This window comes from Ctenopharyngodon idella, chromosome 18 (assembly GCF_019924925.1).
Source record: "Ctenopharyngodon idella isolate HZGC_01 chromosome 18, HZGC01, whole genome shotgun sequence".
NCBI classification, from domain to species: Eukaryota; Metazoa; Chordata; class Actinopteri; order Cypriniformes; family Xenocyprididae; genus Ctenopharyngodon; species Ctenopharyngodon idella.
Genome location: NC_067237.1, coordinates 36,610,891 through 36,630,311, shown reverse-complemented (window position 1 = coordinate 36,630,311; position 19,421 = coordinate 36,610,891). Strand labels below are relative to the sequence as shown.

General features: G+C 36.2%; 1 protein-coding gene across 1 annotated transcript in view; it reads left to right on the top strand.

Moving 5' to 3' along the window:
- The window catches only part of LOC127500238 (uncharacterized), a 298,033-nt gene that overhangs the window by 103,460 nt on the left and 175,152 nt on the right, over positions 1-19,421 (top strand). Inside the window, exons 51-63 of the mRNA XM_051871231.1 lie at positions 4,652-4,825; positions 5,050-5,220; positions 5,587-5,760; positions 6,561-6,725; positions 8,504-8,671; positions 10,052-10,243; positions 10,379-10,549; positions 10,751-10,924; positions 11,064-11,234; positions 11,615-11,788; positions 12,590-12,760; positions 16,519-16,692; positions 16,863-17,033. Of these exons, the coding sequence (XP_051727191.1) occupies positions 4,652-4,825; positions 5,050-5,220; positions 5,587-5,760; positions 6,561-6,725; positions 8,504-8,671; positions 10,052-10,243; positions 10,379-10,549; positions 10,751-10,924; positions 11,064-11,234; positions 11,615-11,788; positions 12,590-12,760; positions 16,519-16,692; positions 16,863-17,033 (2,250 nt within the window). The remainder of the gene's footprint in view (positions 1-4,651; positions 4,826-5,049; positions 5,221-5,586; positions 5,761-6,560; positions 6,726-8,503; positions 8,672-10,051; positions 10,244-10,378; positions 10,550-10,750; positions 10,925-11,063; positions 11,235-11,614; positions 11,789-12,589; positions 12,761-16,518; positions 16,693-16,862; positions 17,034-19,421) is intronic.

Here is a 19,421-nt window from a genome sequence, read left to right as displayed (position 1 = left end):
GTGCATGCAAAGGGAAGGGAAGTACTTCTGTTTAGATCATCAGTCTGTTGAAGTTGTTTAGCTGTTGCACTGGGTCATCGGTCTGTGGCAGTCAAAGGCCTGGTGTTGTGGTGTATGGTTTCAGTTGTTTCTCTGCCTCTCCTCAGGCTGGCTTTTGATTGATCCTGCCTCAGGTTTGCATTTCAGGATGTTCTCTTCACCCTCAGGAAAAGTCTCCAGTGAAAGTTTCACCTTTTCATGTGTTAAGTCAGTCTTTCTCCATGCAGAAGTGTAAACTCTTTCAGGAGGGGAGCTGAAAGTCCATTAGCCCCTCCTTCTTCTCTCTGCAGCCGTGTCTTTGCCTCTCTGTCACTTTGTTAAACAGACTCCAGTTTATTGCTTCATTTTGTCCCTTTTCCAGAAGCCATCTGAAATTTGAACACTCAGAGACTGCATTAATCAAATTGAACCTTTGTAAATTCTGGCCCCAATTGTGTCTTTGTCTAAATTCCACTTTTCATCTCTTTCAGTGGTCCCTTAATATCAAAAACGTCTCATCTGGTTGAAAACAGCAGTTCCTTCATTCTATTTTAGTAAAGCAAGCTCTTCATTGTAGTTTCTTCTTTGCAAAATGCAGAAAACAGCAGTAAACTACCTTGATTATCTAGGTATACTACAATTAAACAACATAATCTTTCCTTTTACAACAGCATGACATGCATATGGTAAAAGAAAAACTTTTCAAATCATAATTTTTCTTCTATATTCACATACATGGCTCAAAATAATCTAGTAATGATGAATGAAATTTTCCCAACCAACATCAAAGATGTTTATTTTTATTTTATTATTAAAATATTTAACCAACAAGTCCCATATACTATTACTGTAAAATGTCTATATCTTTTTAATCAAAATTTCTTTTAACTTGGTCACCCAATCTTGCTCTCACTCAGCACATTGCACTGCACAAGGTATTTTTAGTTAACACAAACCTAAATCTCTGTATCTCTGCAATGGATTAATTTTTCATACTGTCTCCCAGGGATAGCGAGATACAAATTTTAGACGTCTTTATATATGTTATTGTAACGAAGCTGGACTCAGGCAGGGATCCAATTGCAAAGCTTTATTAAAAGTGAGCGTGGTCGTACAGGCAGGGTCAAACAGGGACGAACAGGAACAGCAAGGGACAGGCGGAATCGTGGTCAGGATACAGGCAGAGGTCAAGACAGGCAGATATTACTCACAGGGCGGGAAACAATATACAGTCCAAAGGCAGGGAATCGTAAACAGACAAGATCAGTAACAGGCAGACAGGATAATAACGCTCAGTATTGTACACTAGGTGAAACAAGACTTCGCAATGAGGTGGTGTATGAGTGAGTCTTAAATAGTCCAGATAACAAGCTACAGCTGTATGTGGCAAATGATGATTGGTGTGGAGTGTGCATGTGACTGGCAGGGAGGATTATGGGAACTGTAGTCCGGGAACTGACAGGAACTGACGGTGATTGTGACAGTTATAATACTTTAAGCACATGCAATTTTAATTATTTATTCATCTATTAAGATAAGTTATTAAAAAATAAATGTATATCTTATTTTAATTACTCTCCTAATACAATAATCTGGCAAGTCAGTATCTTCTTGAAAAAATATTGTTTAGAATAAAATGTTCTAAACACCATTCTTACAATTCCCTTTATTATTTAGGGCTTGTGCACTCATTCTTTGTCCCTTTATTACTTAGGTCTCATTCTCTCATCCACTCCTCTCAAGCGTGACAATAACTGTGCCCTCTATCTAGTCACACTCAAGCAACAGTCCAGGAGGTGCACAGCCAACAAGATACAGAGTTTATTTTACACGCAGACACAGTCTCAGATATACTCACACAGACTACACACACATACAGGTGCTGGTCATATAATTAGAATATCATCAAAAAGTTGATTTATTTCAATAATTCCATTCAAAAAGTGAAACTTGTATATTATATTCATTCATTACACACAGACTAATATATTTCAAATGTTTATTTCTTTTAATTTTGATGATTATAACTGACAACTAAGGAAAATCCCAAATTCAGTATCTCAGAAAATTAGAATATTACTTAAGACCAATACAAAGAAAGGATTTTTAAAAATCTTGGCCAACTGAAAAGTATGAACATGAAAAGTATGAGCATGTACAGCACTCATTACTTAGTTGGGGCTCCTTTTGCCTGAATTACTGCAGCAATGCGGCGTGGCATGGAGTCGATCAGTCTGTGGCACTGCTCAGGTGTTATAAGAGCCCAGGTTGCTCTGATAGTGGCCTTCAGCTCTTCTGCATTGTTGGGTCTGGCGTATCGCATCTTCCTCTTCACAATACCCCATAGATTTTCTATGGGGTTAAGGTCAGGCGAGTTTGCTGGCCAATTAAGAACAGGGATACCATGGTCCTTAAACCAGGTACTGGTAGCTTTGGCACTGTGTGCAGGTGCCAAGTCCTGTTGGAAAATGAAATCTGCATCTCCATAAAGTTGGTCAGCAGCAGGAAACATGAAGTTCTCTAAAACTTCCTGGTATACGGCTGCGTTGACCTTGGACCTCAGAAAACACAGTGGACCAACAGCAGCAGATGACATGGCACCCCAAACCATCACTGACTGTGGAAACTTTACACTGGACCTCAAGCAACGTGGATTGTGTGCCTCTTCTCTCTTCCTCCAGACTCTGGGACCCTGATTTCCAAAGGAAATGCAAAATTTACTTTCATCAGAGAACATAACTTTGGACCACTCAGCAGTAGTCCAGTCCTTTTTGTCTTTAGCCCAGGCGAGACGCTTCTGACGCTGTCTGTTGTTCAAGAGTGGCTTGACACAAGGAATGCGACAGCTGAAACCCATGTCTTGCATACGTCTGTGCGTAGTGGTTCTTGAAGCACTGACTCCAGCTGCAGTCCACTCTTTGTGAATCTCCCCCACATTTTTGAATGGGTTTTGTTTCACAATCCTCTCCAGGGTGCGGTTATCCCTATTGCCTGTACACTTTTTTTCTACCACATCTTTTCCTTCCCTTCGCCTCTCTATTAATGTGCTTGGACACAGAGCTCTGTGAACAGCCAGCCTCTTTTGCAATGACCTTTTGTGTCTTGCCCTCCTGCAAGGTGTCAATGGTCGTCTTTTGGACAACTGTCAAGTCAGCAGTCTTCCCCATGATGATGTAGCCTACAGAACTAGACCGAGAGACCATTTAAAGGCGTTTGCAGGTGTTTTGAGTTAATTAGCTGATTAGAGTGTGGTACCAGGTGTCTTCAATATTGAACCTTTTTACAATATTCTAATTTTCTGAGATATTGAATTTGGAATTTTCCTTAGTTGTCAGTTATAATCATCAAAATTAAAAGAAATAAACATTTGAAATATATCAGTCTGCATGTAATGAATGAATATAATATACAAGTTTCACTTTTTGAATGGAATTAGTGAAATAAATCAACTTTTTGATGATATTCTAATTATATGACCAGCACCTGTATAAGTGCACTTTTCCTATTCTACACCTGTCAGTTCTACTCTTTCACTAACAACCTCTCTCAACACAGTAAAAAGCGGTACCCTACAGGATTTTTGCCTCTCCGTGCAGCCATCTGTGACTTCGTCACCACCGTTTATCCATAGGACTTTTGTCTATTCGAGCAGACCTCTGACCCTAACGCAACAGAGTGGCAACTGTAGGAATTTTCTTATACTTTTATTCACCTATGAATTTTTTGTATACTTATTCTCTTTTTTTTATACTTTTTGCGTGCATATCATTGCATGCACCATCTATCTTTTTAACTGTCCTCTTGACAGTAAATACAGATTAGTGCATGCATTTTTTTCTAAGGTTGGAGGAGAATTTTGAGTGTCCTTACCACCACGGGCAGACTCCAACGAACAACACAAATTAAGCAAAAACAGCTTACCTTGTGGCCACCTATTGTGTTGCTTGTCCAGCCAGCCAGCTGTGGTCTTTCCCTCTTCTGCTCCATTCCAACCCTGCTCGCAGCACCAATTTGTAGTAGTGGCTTCTTTCGCCTCTGTGAAAAAACACTCTTCAAGACTTTAAGTTTTGATGCCAGAAGATAGGTTTTATTACAAGTGAATAAAACCGAGTTGGCCTGTAGAACACAACTGCCGGACCAGCTCTCACCCAATCATTTTATACAGTTTTCCTATAGCTCTCCGCCCATGTGGGATAAATTCATCTTATATATTTTCAAACTCTGCACCAATATTGTTTATCAATTCTTCCATTTGTTGGCTGTGAGTCCAGTCTGTTTTGAAAAGTGGAACGACAGACCCCAACCTATTTACATTAGAGGCTTCCGTTCATCATGTAATTATTCCTTAATGGCAGAACGAGAATAACAGCTTAGGCATAGTTACCATATATCTAATGGCAGAGAGAGAGGCTCCAACATACGCATGCACATCCCATTCTTTGATTGTTTACTTAATTGGTTAAGATGTTTTTACTTAAATTTTGCTAGTTTTGCTGTGTTATAGATGCATATTCTGTCAGAAATAAGGCCCACTCTCTTTGACTTTGAAAGCCCTTCTATTGCTGTAGATGTGTTTTGTGGCAGAAATAAACTGAAGAGACCTTACTGTCTTTATTTTTTTCCTTCTCTTCAGGCTGAATAATAACAGTATTACAGCAGAAGGTTGTGCTGCTCTGACTTCAGCGTTTAATTCAAACCCTTCAAACCTGATAGAGCTGGATCTGAGTGGAAATAAACTAGGAAACTCTGGAATAATGAAGATCTGTCATCTGTTGGAAAATACACAATGCAGATTGATGAAACTGAAGTGTGTATTCATTCATCTTAATTTCTGAATGATAATAAAGATTTATAAAATGTCCATTTGATTAGATTATCTGAAAAAAATATCAGTTTCAGTTAACCATTTTAATTTCAGTTTGAAAATATTTTATGGAACATTTAGAAATTCAAATGAAGCAGATGTTGTCTTTAAGGCATTGGTTGCAGTATGTAACATGTGTATGTTTTTTTATGTTTGTATATGTATAGACTTTCAGACTGCAATATCACAGAAGAAGGATATAAAACTTTGACTTCATCTCTGAAATCAAACTCAAACCTGATAGAACTGGATCTCACAGCAAATAATCCTGGACGATCAGGAGTGGAGGGGCTCATTGATTTACTGCGTCTTGAATGCTGTAAATTAAAGACCATCAGGTGAGAAAAGCCTTTGATTTTTCAAAATAAGCCACAGACATAGAGTCAGAGGTGTGCAGCTAGGTAGATGTGACAAATGGGCCAATGCAGAATTAGAATGGCATGAAAATGAATTTACTGAATTGCAATTCAGCAAAACTGGAACTATTTACTATAATTATGACTTTAACACATTCTCCACTTTGCTATATTTTATTGCTTTATTGTATCCATAAGGAGGATGGGAGCTGCAATATATACATGCATACAATTCTGACAACATTATTATTTTTTTTATCTTTTCTTTTTTTCTATCTAAATTTGCTTTTTATCCTTTTTTTTTCTTTTCTTTCCATTTATCAAATCTAAATTTTCTATTTCCTGTAGGTTTCTGAAAAGTCCTGCTGCACAGGAAGCGTGTGACTATCTCACTGAAGTTCTGGGTAAAAGTCCATTATTACTGACAGAACTGGATCTGAGTGAAGATAAATTAGGAGATCTGGATGGAGAGAAACTCTCTGCTCTTTTGATGGACTCTCATAGCAAAGTGGAGAAAATCAAGTGAGTCAATATGATTTATACATGATGGGCCCTATTTTAACGATCTAAGCGCATGGTCTAAAGTGCATGGCGCAGGTGCATTTAGGGCATGTCCGAATCCACTTTTGCTAGTTTAAGAACAAGAGTGACTGAACACTTCTATTGTGAGGAAACGGATCTGCTTGTGCGCAAGGTTAAAGTGCATGAGCAGACTATCTGCGGGAAAAGCCGGATTCCACCAAAGCTTTTTTATCTTTATGCACACAATAATAATCTTTTACATTGTAATCCTTTTATTTTTAATATTTGGCATGTTTGTGTGCTGCTGCGCTTCCCTGTGTGTGTAATAAAGCAGAATGTGCACGCGTTGTGCACCCGCATATAGGTGCATATTACTAATGCGCTCTTTAAATAACAAAAACAATATTGCACCATTGACCTTAGACCAGGTTTCAGTTGGTCAGTGGCGCATTAGTCTATTTCAGTTGCCTCAAAATAGTAACGCACCAACAACGTGCCTGAACACACCTCGTTTTGAGACCAGCACGCCCATGGGCGCACAAATGGGCGCAAATGCATTTGCTATTTCAACAACGTGGCTCAGGACATGAAAATGATAACTGTGTCGGGCTGAACCTAGCAAAAAGCGCCAGGCGCAACGCAGGTGCCGCATTGCGTCGGATGCATGATAGGGCTGCATGATAACTTCTGCTTATTAATGATAAAAGTCTTTCAGTCATGTGATAGCAGATATGAAGAGATGTTAAACTGGTGTGTGTTTAATGTGTACTGAATAATAAAAATGGTGTTTCTGTGTTTAGGCTGAATAATTGTAAGCTGATAGAGAAAAGCTGTTCAGTTCTAGTCACTGTTCTCTCCTCCAAAACCATCCTGAAAGAGCTGAACCTGAACAATAGCCGTCTGCTGGACTCAGGAGTCAAAGAGATCTGTGAGGGACTGAAGAAATCAACACTGAAGATACTCAAGTGAGTACAGTTCACCATCACCTACACTCAACACCACAGCAATCACAGGGATATTATATATTTACTGAATCTTCTTGCTCCCTGAAGTGCATAAAAATGTAAGAATACTAATTTTGTGGTCACACACAGTTTAGGGTCCAATTCAAGGGTTTCTGAACCACACATAGGGAGCAACGTCATTGCATTGTTAAAATTGCCAATGTGACTACAGTGGTTCAACCTTAATGTTATGAAGTGACGAAAAAAACATTTTGTGAGAAAAAACAAAAGAAAAATAACAACATACTAACTAACTACTAACTTACTTACTGTTTTTCTCGCCACTTCATAACATTAAGGTTGAACCACTGTAGTCAAATTGACTATTTTAAAGACGTCTTCAGTTCAGACTCAGTTCACAAACCCTCGGATGTTTTAAAAAAAATCTTAATTTGTGTTCCGAAGATGAATGAATATATTTATATATTTAACATGAATACACAATGGTGTGTTTAATGTGGTACAGATCCTTCGTAATGATGATATAGGTTATATGCAACTTTGTTATCACCCTGTTTCTCTATTTTCCATAAATCCTAATAAAATAATTATGGATGTCAATAAGCAAAACAAATTTGTATAAATTATTTAGGTAAATGTGTTAACTTTCATATAACAGCCTTAATCACATTTAATTATCTGTTAATATATTAACAATAAATTGCTAAAACGAAATGTACTGGGAAGTGGGAAATAGATGTGCCAGTGTACGGTAATAGAAATTATCATGATATTGAACATGCACATAATTGTTGTTGTGGGCACTTCAAAATTTTTGTTACTTTATTAAAGATAGTAACTGTATTATGAACAGTGATGGGAATAACGGCGTTATAAATAAACAGCGTTACTAACGGCATTACTTTTTTCAGTAACGAGTAATCAAACAAATTACTTTTTCCCCTGTTACAACGCCGTTACCATTACTGACATTAAAATGCGGCGTTACTATAACTGAGCTCACTGAATTGGTTTTCATCCGAGTAGGCTCTCTCTCAGCCACAGGACCTGCAAAGTTTTTTCTCTGGTGTGTGTGTTGGGTTGGGACACATGCAAACTGATGATGACAGGTGTGTGTGACTAGAGATGATAGACCTGCAAAGTGTTTTGTTATAAAGAAATAGTACAGGTTAGTCATACACAAATACAATTTTAAACTGATAATAATGTACGATGCTCGGTGTGTGTGTGTCAAAGCATGCGAGCGGAGCGCGAGCTCAAACCAGAATACCCTTTGTATAACTAATTACTTTTTTAAAGTAATGTGCCCAACACTGATTATGAATGTAGATTTTTAGAATAAATTTTTAGAATTACCCGGTTTGCTGCATTAAAGAGGCATGTTCACTCTGTTGTAAACAACCCCAACATGGAGGAGAAGCATGAATGAATGAAGGAGATGGGCTGAATGAATAAGCAAATTCACTATCTGACAGTAGATGGCGCTGGTGGAACTGCACCCCGTAAACAAAACAATGCTTTCAGTTTTATATCTGCCTGACACAGAGAAGGAGGTCAAACAGTATTTAAATGTTTTAATTTTGATACTGTCACATGTCTACTGGGAAGAAAACTACTAAACTCAAAGTACTAAAACAGACAATTTGTAAATATTGTATTTGATGAACATTTCTACCTGCACTGATCATTCTGATTCAGTTTAAGTTATAATTCATCTGATAATTTAATTATCAGATGAAAAATAACACAATGTTAAATTCATGTTTCATGTTTTGTAGACTTTCAAACTGCAGTATCACTGAAGAAGGTTATAAAGCTCTGGCTTCAGCTCTGAAATCAAACTCAAATCTGTTAGAGCTGGATCTCACAGGAAATGATCCTGGACGATCAGGAGTGAAAGAACTCATTGATTTACAGAGTTGGTGGAATTCGCTGACAATACTGAGGTGAGTTATAAGACAACAAAATGCAATAGTTTTTAGCTGGAAGAGAATCAAACCGTCAAAAAGAAATGTATAAAAGCTTTGAAATGATTAAAGGACCTTCAAAATATTATGAAATTTTATGGCAGGTAATATCACTGTACTTTCTCTATCTTCAGCAGTGATGTAGTCAGGGCCATATACTCATATACATCATAAACTTTTTGCCCAGGGCTGTTTTTGTATTACGACTTCTAAGGATCAATATTTGCATGTTACCCACTTGTTTTGTTCCTTTGAAAGTCCATAATCTGCTGTCATTTTAGCTTCCCCTTTAACTGTGTGTCCAATACTGTTGTGTGAACTCACGATTCTTTGTTTGTAATTGGTGCATTGGCACTTCTGTCATTCTACATTTTCCCGCCCATCATTGACTGACATTGCATATTCATGAGAAGAGAGAACTCTGCCAGACCTTATGAAAATTTACCATGGTTTTACTACAAATTAAAAAAAAAGTTATTCCATGGTAACTGCAAATTAACCATGGTTTTGCTACAAAAAACATAGTTTAACTATGGTATTTTTGTGGTTATACAAATGGTAATCAATACGCCAAAAAAACATGGTTTTGCTATAATAAAACAACTATTTTCACATCTTAATAACAGTACAAGTCTCTGTTACTAACACCAAAGTATCATTTTAGAACTAATAACAGAAAATTGAGTCATTGCTATGCAGAGAAAGAATCACTTATAAGTGTCTTTCTCTAAACTATTTTATTGATAAAGATACTTGCACTTAAATGTCTCATTGTGTGTGGGAAAGAGACAGAATGCGCTATCCACACGTCAGTGGTTTTTCCAAACAGTTTCAAAAACCCCAAATATAGTAATAATCTTGCAGGAGGTACAATTTCCCTCCTAAATTATAAAAGTAGCTATAGCTTTTTACATGTAAAGATCCACTTATACCTTGTGAGAAAAATATTAGACATGAATATTATAAGTATAAACATAAATTATATTTTTAATTAAATAATTGCCTTTTATTTTACCACTGTACTGTACTTTTTCCCACCCACTTACATAAAATGAAAAACATTAGTTTCAGATTTATCTGATTTATATATTCTCACACTTAATATAATTCCAAAGCATTTTTTTAATTTTAGTCATGTAGAACTGCTATGCGGACAACAAACCTAATGCGGAACTACTTCAGCCATGCAGTAGGCTACTTGAAAAATAACCACTTTTTTTTAACGCACTGTATTTATTTATTGATTTATTGATTTATTTTTAATGAAACAAATGTTACTAGTGACCAACAAAATAAAAACACATGTACTTTTTTATGGTTGAGGCAGGGTGCAGAATAGTAAACCACTTTTTTTGGTAGGACTACAACACTGGTCTTCAAGTTTTTGGGTCCTGCTGCAGATGAAGCCTGTCAGTATTTGACTGGAATTGTGGGTGAAAACCCATTACTCCTGAGAGAGCTGAATCTGAGTGGACATAAACTAGGAGACACACGAGTGAATCAGATTGCTGCTCTACTGCAGGATAAACACTGTAAACTCAACAAACTGATGTGAGTATTGTACATGTAGTATTGTAGATTTAAAGTATGTTAAAGACACCTAGTAACAAAAACAATTCTCAGTAGTCATGTTGGCATCAAGTTCTTTGTGTTTGTAAATTCTCCCTCTCCTGTTCATCATTTTAGGCTGCGTGATTGTGGTCTAACAGAGGAAAGCTGTTCAGCTCTCGCTACAGTCCTGAGATTAAACTCCAGTCTGAAAGAGCTTGACATCAGCAAAAATAATCTGCAGGATTCAGGAGTGAAGAAACTGCAGAATGCATTAGAAAATACAAACTGCACACTGGAGAAACTCAGGTTCAGAGTTTAATAAACTATTGTTTGATTTAAATCTTAACAAAGTTTAATACTGTAGTGAATTAAAGAAACAGGAAAAACATGCCTCTGTCAATTTTTTTCTCATAAGAGAAAAGGCATTTGATGATTTTTATTATATAAAATTGTTTTTAAGTAATATTAATTGTATAACTTCTTTTATTTCAAATTTGTTTTCTGTAGACTTTCAGACTGCCATATCAGAGAAGAAGGTTATAATGCTCTGGCTTCAGCTCTGAGATCAAACCCTTCACACCTGATAGAGCTGGATCTCACAGGAAATGATCCTGGACAATCAGGAGTGAAGGAGCTCAATGATTTACTACAGGATGAGAAGTGTCAACTCAAGACACTGAGGTGAGACGTGATCAAATAATACAAAATATACAATATGAATAATTAACAGAAATATTATTTCACTAATGCAAAATTCTGCACAATTTATTGCATCAGAGTGATTTACTACTGATTTCCTATTTCAACTTCTCTTCTGCAGGTTTTTGGGTCCTAAAGCAGATAAAGCATGTCAGTATGTGAGAGAAATTGTGACTGAAAACCCATTACTCCTGAGAGAGCTGAATCTGAGTGAACGTGAACTAGGAAACATAAACGTGAATCGAATCGCTGCTCTACTGCAGGACAAACACTGTACAGTCAACACAGTGATGTGAGTATTTCCCTTGGTTTAATACTTTACATGTAAAATATCTTTATCTGGTATGGACTAAAACTATCGGTAACACTTTGTTTTAGTTGCTTATTATCATGCATATTACTAGAATATTGGCTGTTTATTAGTACTTATTAAGCACATATTAATGCCTTATTCTGCATGACCTTATTCTACATTCTTAATCTTACCCAATACCTAAACTTAATAACTACCTTAATAAGCAGTAATTAGGAGTTTATTGAGATAAAAGTCGTAGTTAATAGTGAATACATGTTCCCTATACTAAAGTGTTACCAAACTATCATTGTTGTTCATTAAAAAAGTTTTGTGATAAATTAAAGAATGTTTCCTGTCTTTGTTTTCTTTCTCTTCAGGCTGAATAATAACAGTATTACAGCAGAAGGTTGTGCTGCTCTGACTTCAGCATTTAATTTAAACCCTTCAAACCTGATAGAGCTGGATCTGAGTGGAAATAAACTAGGAAACTCAGGAATTGAGAAGATCTGTCATCTGTTTAAAAATACACAATGCAGTTTGGAGAGACTGAAGTGTGTATTAACATTCATCTACATTTATGCATGTTAGATTCAAATTTGATTTATACATGTCCATTTGATTAGATTGTCATGATAAATGACAAGTATTGATGCTGAAATTTTAATTTTGCTTCTGCTTAATTTTTTTAATTGTTTAACACACACACACACACACACACACACACACACACATATATATATATATATATATATATATGTATATATATATATATGTGTAACCACATCAATCTTAATAACTACTATAATTTTGTGTTTAATCATTTATAAGTGATATATAATTGTTCATGAATGCTGGAAATGAAAAATGCCTTATATTCAGGTGTGCATAATTACAGATAAATTGAGCCAAAAAAGGTTTTCTTTTACAGATAAATTTAAAAGTCAAAAATTATTAAATGCCCATGAGAAGGATGCAATACTAATGCAATACTAGAAATGGCAAAGTTAAGGCATGACCATTGGACAGCGAAATGCTCATTTGGTCATATTGGTGATTTTTAATTATTGAATTTCAGTGCTGGCATGACTTTCACTGTATACACATGTATTTTAGCTTAAAAAATGAAATATTTTCTCAGGTTTATTATGTTTAAAATACAGTATTTTTATGTACTGTCAAAAAATTAAACAACAGAAATCATTTTACAAAGTAAACATTAGTTGCAGCTCTGTTTTCGTTATAGTATATTTTGAATTTTTGTAAAGCAATCAGATGAACCAAGCACTGGCCAAAACACATATTAATGATCACTAAATATAAACATTAATTCTCTCTCACGTTCATTATTTTAGGCTGTGTGATTGTGGTCTAACAGAGGAAAGCTGTTCAGCTCTCGCTACAGTCCTGAGATCAAACTCCAGTCTGAAAGAGCTTGACATCAGCAACAATAATCTGCAGGATTCAGGAGTGAAGAAACTCCAGAACGCATTAGAAAATACAAACTGCACACTGGAGAAACTCAGGTAAAAGTGTTAAATTAATCACATAACTGTTTTTAAAGTCCCCCAATAGTAAATAGTTGTATCCTTTAAAAGTCATCTTTCATTATCAAATATATTTAAATTTTATTTTTTTCCCCTGTGAAAATAATTTCTTCATGCCTTAAAATACCTTGAATCTAATTCTACACCCATGCCTCAATTACTATACACATATTCATTAATATGCAAATTAGTCCCGCTTCCACTCAGTGACACAAGCTCAGACCTGCCTGATTCACTTGGTCAACTTTACTGTAGTAAATGTGACACAATGGCAAGTGGAAATACTGGTTTAAAGGGGTGGTTCAGTGGTTTTTTTCTAGGCTTGATTGTGTTTTTGGGGTGCAGTTTAACATGTCTTAATGCTTCGTTTTTAAAAAAAAGACGTATTTTTCATATATTTTACCTTTATTCTACACCTCTGTTTCCATTGTCATATGAACGGCTCGTTTGACTTCCTGGTTCTGTGAAGCCACTCCCTCCAAAATACGCAATGTGCTCAGATTGGTTAGCTGGCCCAGTGTATTGTGATTCACTAAAGCGTCCGGAAACGCCACGCCCCTTACCATTAGTTGTTACATGTGCTTCAGTGGAAATATAAATAATGGCGCCTATATTGCTGTATCAAATTGAGCCGAATCAGATCCAGATGAAGAGGGTCAAGCGGAACCTCTGCAATTGCGGCTTTTAAAGGACGTTTATGAATGGTATTTCATTTTGTATTTGTGTCAAAGTGTTTAGATATGCTGTCACTGCTGTTTGTTAGCTTTCAATATACAGTTTTATCCTGATTAAAGCTTTACTATAGCTGAATACATGACTGAGTAGTAGCATTTTTGTAAAGGTATCGTTTAATTTATAGCATGAACAACTGTTTGTCTATGAACATAAAGTTTGTTGATGTTTGTAGGCGTTTGTTGAAGTATGCAACAGAATTTAGCTAACTGGCTAGCGAAGCAAAAACGCATTGGTCTTTGTTTACGTCCTTGATGCAACAAAAAAATAGCAACAGAACTATACATTTAAAAGACATGTACAAACAATAAAACGTACTTACAGTTTGGGGGCGATAAACAGCAGCTTCTGCTTTTAAAGTGGGAACTGCTTCTTTCAGTAATAGCCTTTTTGCATTCAGTAATAGCCATCCAGTGGAGAAAGGCATGAAGTTTATCATAACATCTTAATATACATCATATACATAATTCATCTGCTATTTAGCTACATGTTACTGATGTTTCATATCAACAGAAAAATACAGTGGTATAACCTGGATTGAAACCTCCTGCCACTCAGCATAGTTAATGATATGCTAAATGTTTCTGACATAGAGAACAAGGGCGGTTTCAAACCATGTTTTTGAGACTGTTCTTGGTAAACTGTAGTTTTAAAGGGAAAATACTCAGCAGTGGTGTTGACTGGTGTTCTCCCTCATGTCGTTCCACACCGTCATGATGCCAAAGAACACAAATGAATGAAGGTTTTACGGGTATGGTACAACATGAGGGTGAGTAATTAATGACAGAATTTTCGTTTTTGGGTGAACTAACCCTTTAAGTTACTTTTTAAAGCTTCCACAAACTTACTTAAACTGGAGGGAAACAGCTTTTACTGTAAATTGTAGCTTTTGCTGTAGGCCATTTATGTTTAAATGATTTGTCTGTGTGTGGACATTGCTTATTTCAAATGCATATGTGTACAGAGGCCTGTTGGGCAGAGCCAATTTCACAGTGGTTGTCTGCTGCGTCCCTCTAAGCTGTGCATGTGTGCGGCCGCGCACGGAAGAAAAAATAAAATGCCGCACAGAAAGAATAAAATGACGCACCGAGAACAGTCACACAATGTGTGGGTAAATTATTGCAGTGCTCTGGTTAACCGCCATAGAGTTTGTGTTGCTATCGAGTTAAAACTGGTGAATGCGGTTTACAGGTTCCACAGAAAGAGAAGGATGTGAGAGTGTGTGAGTGACAGGGATCCTTTTTAGACATACTTTCATGTTTTCAGACCAAGTAGCTCAATATGAGAGGCAATGTAAAATGTGAAATAAAACGTCATCAAATTTTAAAGAAGAGTGGCTTGATTAAGTGGTGGAAATAAAGGATGATGAGCACAGCACAGTAACAAAACTCGGAGACATTTACAATTACACACGCACCAGAGGTGTAGTAGTGTGCAAACTCAAAATTGGCGGGTTGAATATAATATCAGCCTACAGTCTAATGAAAGGTAGCTAAGCTCGTTGTAGCACAAAATTACAATCCGATCACAATTCGTTATCGATTAACTTGCAGTTAGTGAAGGCGGGATAGGTGGAATCGCGCTGAATGACACACAACAGAAGTGCTCTCCCGCGTGCGTGCTCTCTCTTTTTGTCGCGCGCGTGATCAGATCTCCTTGCGCCTGAATAGTCAAATACACGCACACACAGATGTCAAAATGTCCATCGTGTGGAGTATCTCGCGTGAATACAGTCGGTTATGGCTTAAGTGGACGTAAACAGGTGGGTAATAACTAGATATGTGTCAGTATATTACGTCCATGCATTCAGCAGCCCAATTAAATACCTGTCTGTCATTAATGTTAATCAAACAACAGATGTTAAATAAATGTTAAATAAACCTACTGTATCTAAAAAAAAAAAAAGTTTAGGCTATTTACTATTGTATTTGTAATTTGCTAATTTGTTTCTTTTTTCTTTTTATATAGCCTAACAAAAATAACTTATACAATTATAAAATGTATCATATTATGCTCATATTACCCACCCCTTGCCCACCTGTACATACCAGCTGATATACCATGTAGGCCTAGTCTTGATTTGGGTGGACAATCTGCATTTGAAAGTTTGAAAGGGTTTTAAATCTAGCTAAACAAGTAAAATGACTCAAAATCAAGTAATTTTAGCATGTCAGAGTCAACTTTAATCATATAAAATGTAATTTCCCAACAGCAAAATTGTGGCCAGTGAAAATGTTGAGTGGTTAGTAACTTTGGAAAACCACTAGCCACAGTGGCTGGTGAGCAAAAAAGTTAATGTCAAGCCCTGCATATACTATATATATTATATATTATATATAATATATATATATGATTTAAATATATATAAGATTTAAATATAGGATTCACATTTATATTTAGAATTTGGATTTAACATTAACATAAAACATTTAGATGTAACATTTACATTTAGATTTAACATTTACATAACACATTTGGATTTAAATAGAAGGTTTAGATTTACATAAAACACTTAGATTTAACTTTGATATTTTATTTATTTATATATTTGAAGTAATTTAATTGCATGAAGCTTATTTAGGTAAACATCGCAAAATGTATCTGTTTTTGTAGCTAAATCCAACAGAATTTGACCAGTTTTTCTTACACAATTTATTTTACAAACAGCGCCCCATAGTATATGATATATCAGTTAATTCGTTTTTATATTATATTATAAATTAATTCAAATAAATTAGAGTGAACATTGTTCAGACTTAAGTTATGTTTGATGTTTGCTACATTCAGAAAGTGTACTTTCTTGGAGCAGATAAGATAAAAAGGGAGTTCATATATCTGACTGCTTGTTTTCATTGACAGGAGTGTAGCCTGTGTTATCGAATCGTTGACATGATAATCATAATCGATTTGAATCATGAGATCAGTGAAGATTCACACCCCTATTTATTAAACACTTGTGTTGATATTATTTGATAACTGTATTCATGTTTATGTATTTTCTCTAGACTGTCAGACTGCAGTATCAGAGAAGAAGGTTATAAAGCTCTGGCTTCAGCTCTGAGATCAAACCCTTCACACCTGATAGAGCTGGATCTCACAGGAAATGATCCTGGACAATCAGGAGTGAAGGAGCTTGATGATTTACTACAGGATCAGAAGTGTCAACTCAATACACTGAGGTGAGATTTGATGAAATAATACAAAAGAAATGATATGCAGGCAATTTATTTTTATAAACAATATTTCACTAATACAAAATGAACAATTTCACACACACAGTCACATGTTATTTTTCCTTAGATCAAGTTTGAGAATTTATATGAATCCAGCTTCATCTTCTTATCTGCAGGTTTTTGGGTCGTGATGCAGATGAAGCCTGCCAGTTTGTGAATGGAATTGTGGGTAAAAACCCGTTACTCCTGAGAGAGCTGAATCTGAGTAAACGTGAACTAGGAGACAGAAATGTGAAGCAGATTGCTGCTCTACTGCAGGACAAACACTGTACAGTCAACACACTCCAGTGAGTATTTCATATTGTTTTATATTTTTATATGTAAAATATCACACACACACACACACACACAGACTCACACATATTAGAGTTGTCAAAAGTGCCGACTTTGGTACCTATTGGTACTGAAATTTTAAAAATGTGACACTTTGAGCGCTGTTGAGTGGATTCGTAAACACCTCTGATTGGCCATGGTGTTCACGGCTCATCGGATATGTGTGTGATTGGCTTCAATGATCAACGCTGTAAAAACGTAGTAAATAGTCATCACTGAAGCTCTTCACCAAGCGCTTACACAGATACACACGGGAGTGTTTGAAAGCAGGTGTCTATCTTGGACCAGTCTGCTGATAGACGCCTGCCTTCAAACACTCCTGCTCCCGCTTTCAAATTCAAACACTTCCGTGTGCTTTCAAATGCTGCCGTGTTTTGATCATTGTATCCTATCACAGACATATCCAATGAGCATGTCAACACAATGGCCAATGAGAAGTATTTATGAATCTGCTCAACAGTGCTCAAAGCATTACATTTTTAAAATTTTAGAACACCGGCGCTCGTTCACGGAAGTTTGTGCTTCCACTCCTGTCTCCTGGACAGCAAAATGGAAATATTTTCTCGACTTTCTAACATTTACAGATGGAGAAAATGTCTGTGAAATGTAAGTTTTGCACTGAGGAAATTATTGGATGTCACTTTAGCTTAAAGATTATAAATAGAGACGTTTCCACCAATCGCTGCACAAGTTAAGGTTACGTATGATGGCGAAAGCACGTTAGTGCTAGCCCTCCCGGAAACCCATAGAGAATGCATTGCAGTGCCTGCAGTTCAAAAAATAAGTTTTTTGAATGGAAGTCTATGGGAGCACTCGGGGCAAATCTCGGCCAGAGTGAAATCGCCCAAAAAGAGGCAGTACTCCACAGAACGTGATTGACGCTGATTGGACTATAGCCTATATCCAGAGGCAGAACAAAACAGCCAAGCAGTGACAGCTAGCATAACACTGTGGTTGAAAAAAATCCATCCCTTTCTTTGGTGGTGCGTCGCCCTGTTGCCCTAATGAAGAAACCGCCCCTGTGTGTATATATATATATATTGTAAGACTACAATATCTTATATATATATATATATATATATATATATATATTATATATATATATATATATATATATATATATATATATATATATATATATATATATATATATATATATATATGCACACACACACACACACACACACACAGGTGCATCTCAATAAATTAGAATGTCATGGAAAAGTTCATTTATTTCAGTAATTCAACTCAAATTGTGGAACTCGTGCATTAAATAAATTCAATGCACACAGACTGAAGTACTTTAAGTCTTTGGCTCTTTTAATTGTGATGATTTTGGCTCACATTTAACAAAAACCCACCAATTAACTATCTCAACAAATTAGAATACTTTATAAGACCAATTAAAAAAACAAAAAAAAAAAACAAAAACATTTTTAGTGAATTGTTGGCCTTCTGGAAAGTATGTTAATTTACTGTATATGCACTCAATACTTGGTAGGGGCTCCTTTTGCATGAATTACTGCATCAATGTGGCGTGGCATGGAGGTAATCAGTCTGTGGCACTGCTCAGGTGTAATGGAAGCCCAGGTTGCTTTGATAGAGGCCTTCAGGTCATCTGCATTGTTGGGTGTGGTGTCTCTCATCTTACTCTTGATAGCCCTTAGATTCTCTGTGGGGTTCAGGTCAGGCGAGTTTGCTGGCCAATCAAGCACAGTAACACCATGGTCATTGAACCAGCTTTTGGTACCTTTGGCAGTGTGGGCAGGTGCCAAGTCCTGCTGGAAAATGAAATCAGCATCTCCATAAAAGCTTGTCAGCAGAAGGAAGCATGAAGTGCTCTAAAATTTCCTGGTAGATGGCTGTGTTGACTGTGGACTTTAGAAAACACAGTGCATGGGTGGGCGTGGGGGATATGGGTGAAAAGAAATCTGATTGGATAGTTTAGTTTCGTCACTTTTTCCACACATAAAAAATATTACTACAGATTTAACAAAACAAGCTCAGCATGTTTAAACGCTCTCTAAAACAGCTTAACTTGATTGAAACATTTGCAAAAGGCCTAAAACTATTGAGTAGGGATGGAGAAATGAAACCTCTTAAATATTTGAAGCTTTTCTCTAAATGTTTTGGGAAAAGTTTGAGCATTAAGAGTGTCGAAAACAGTGCCATCTTGTGACGGGACAAGTACTAGTTCTGTGCGTACCCTGAGAAAAAATCCTGCAGGTGCCCTTGTGTAAATCTACTTAGGGTTCAGGGAATTTATTTTGTTACACATTAAATTCACACATGTCTGGTACAAATATGTGGCTTTGTTTCATTAATACAGTGTATACTTTTTT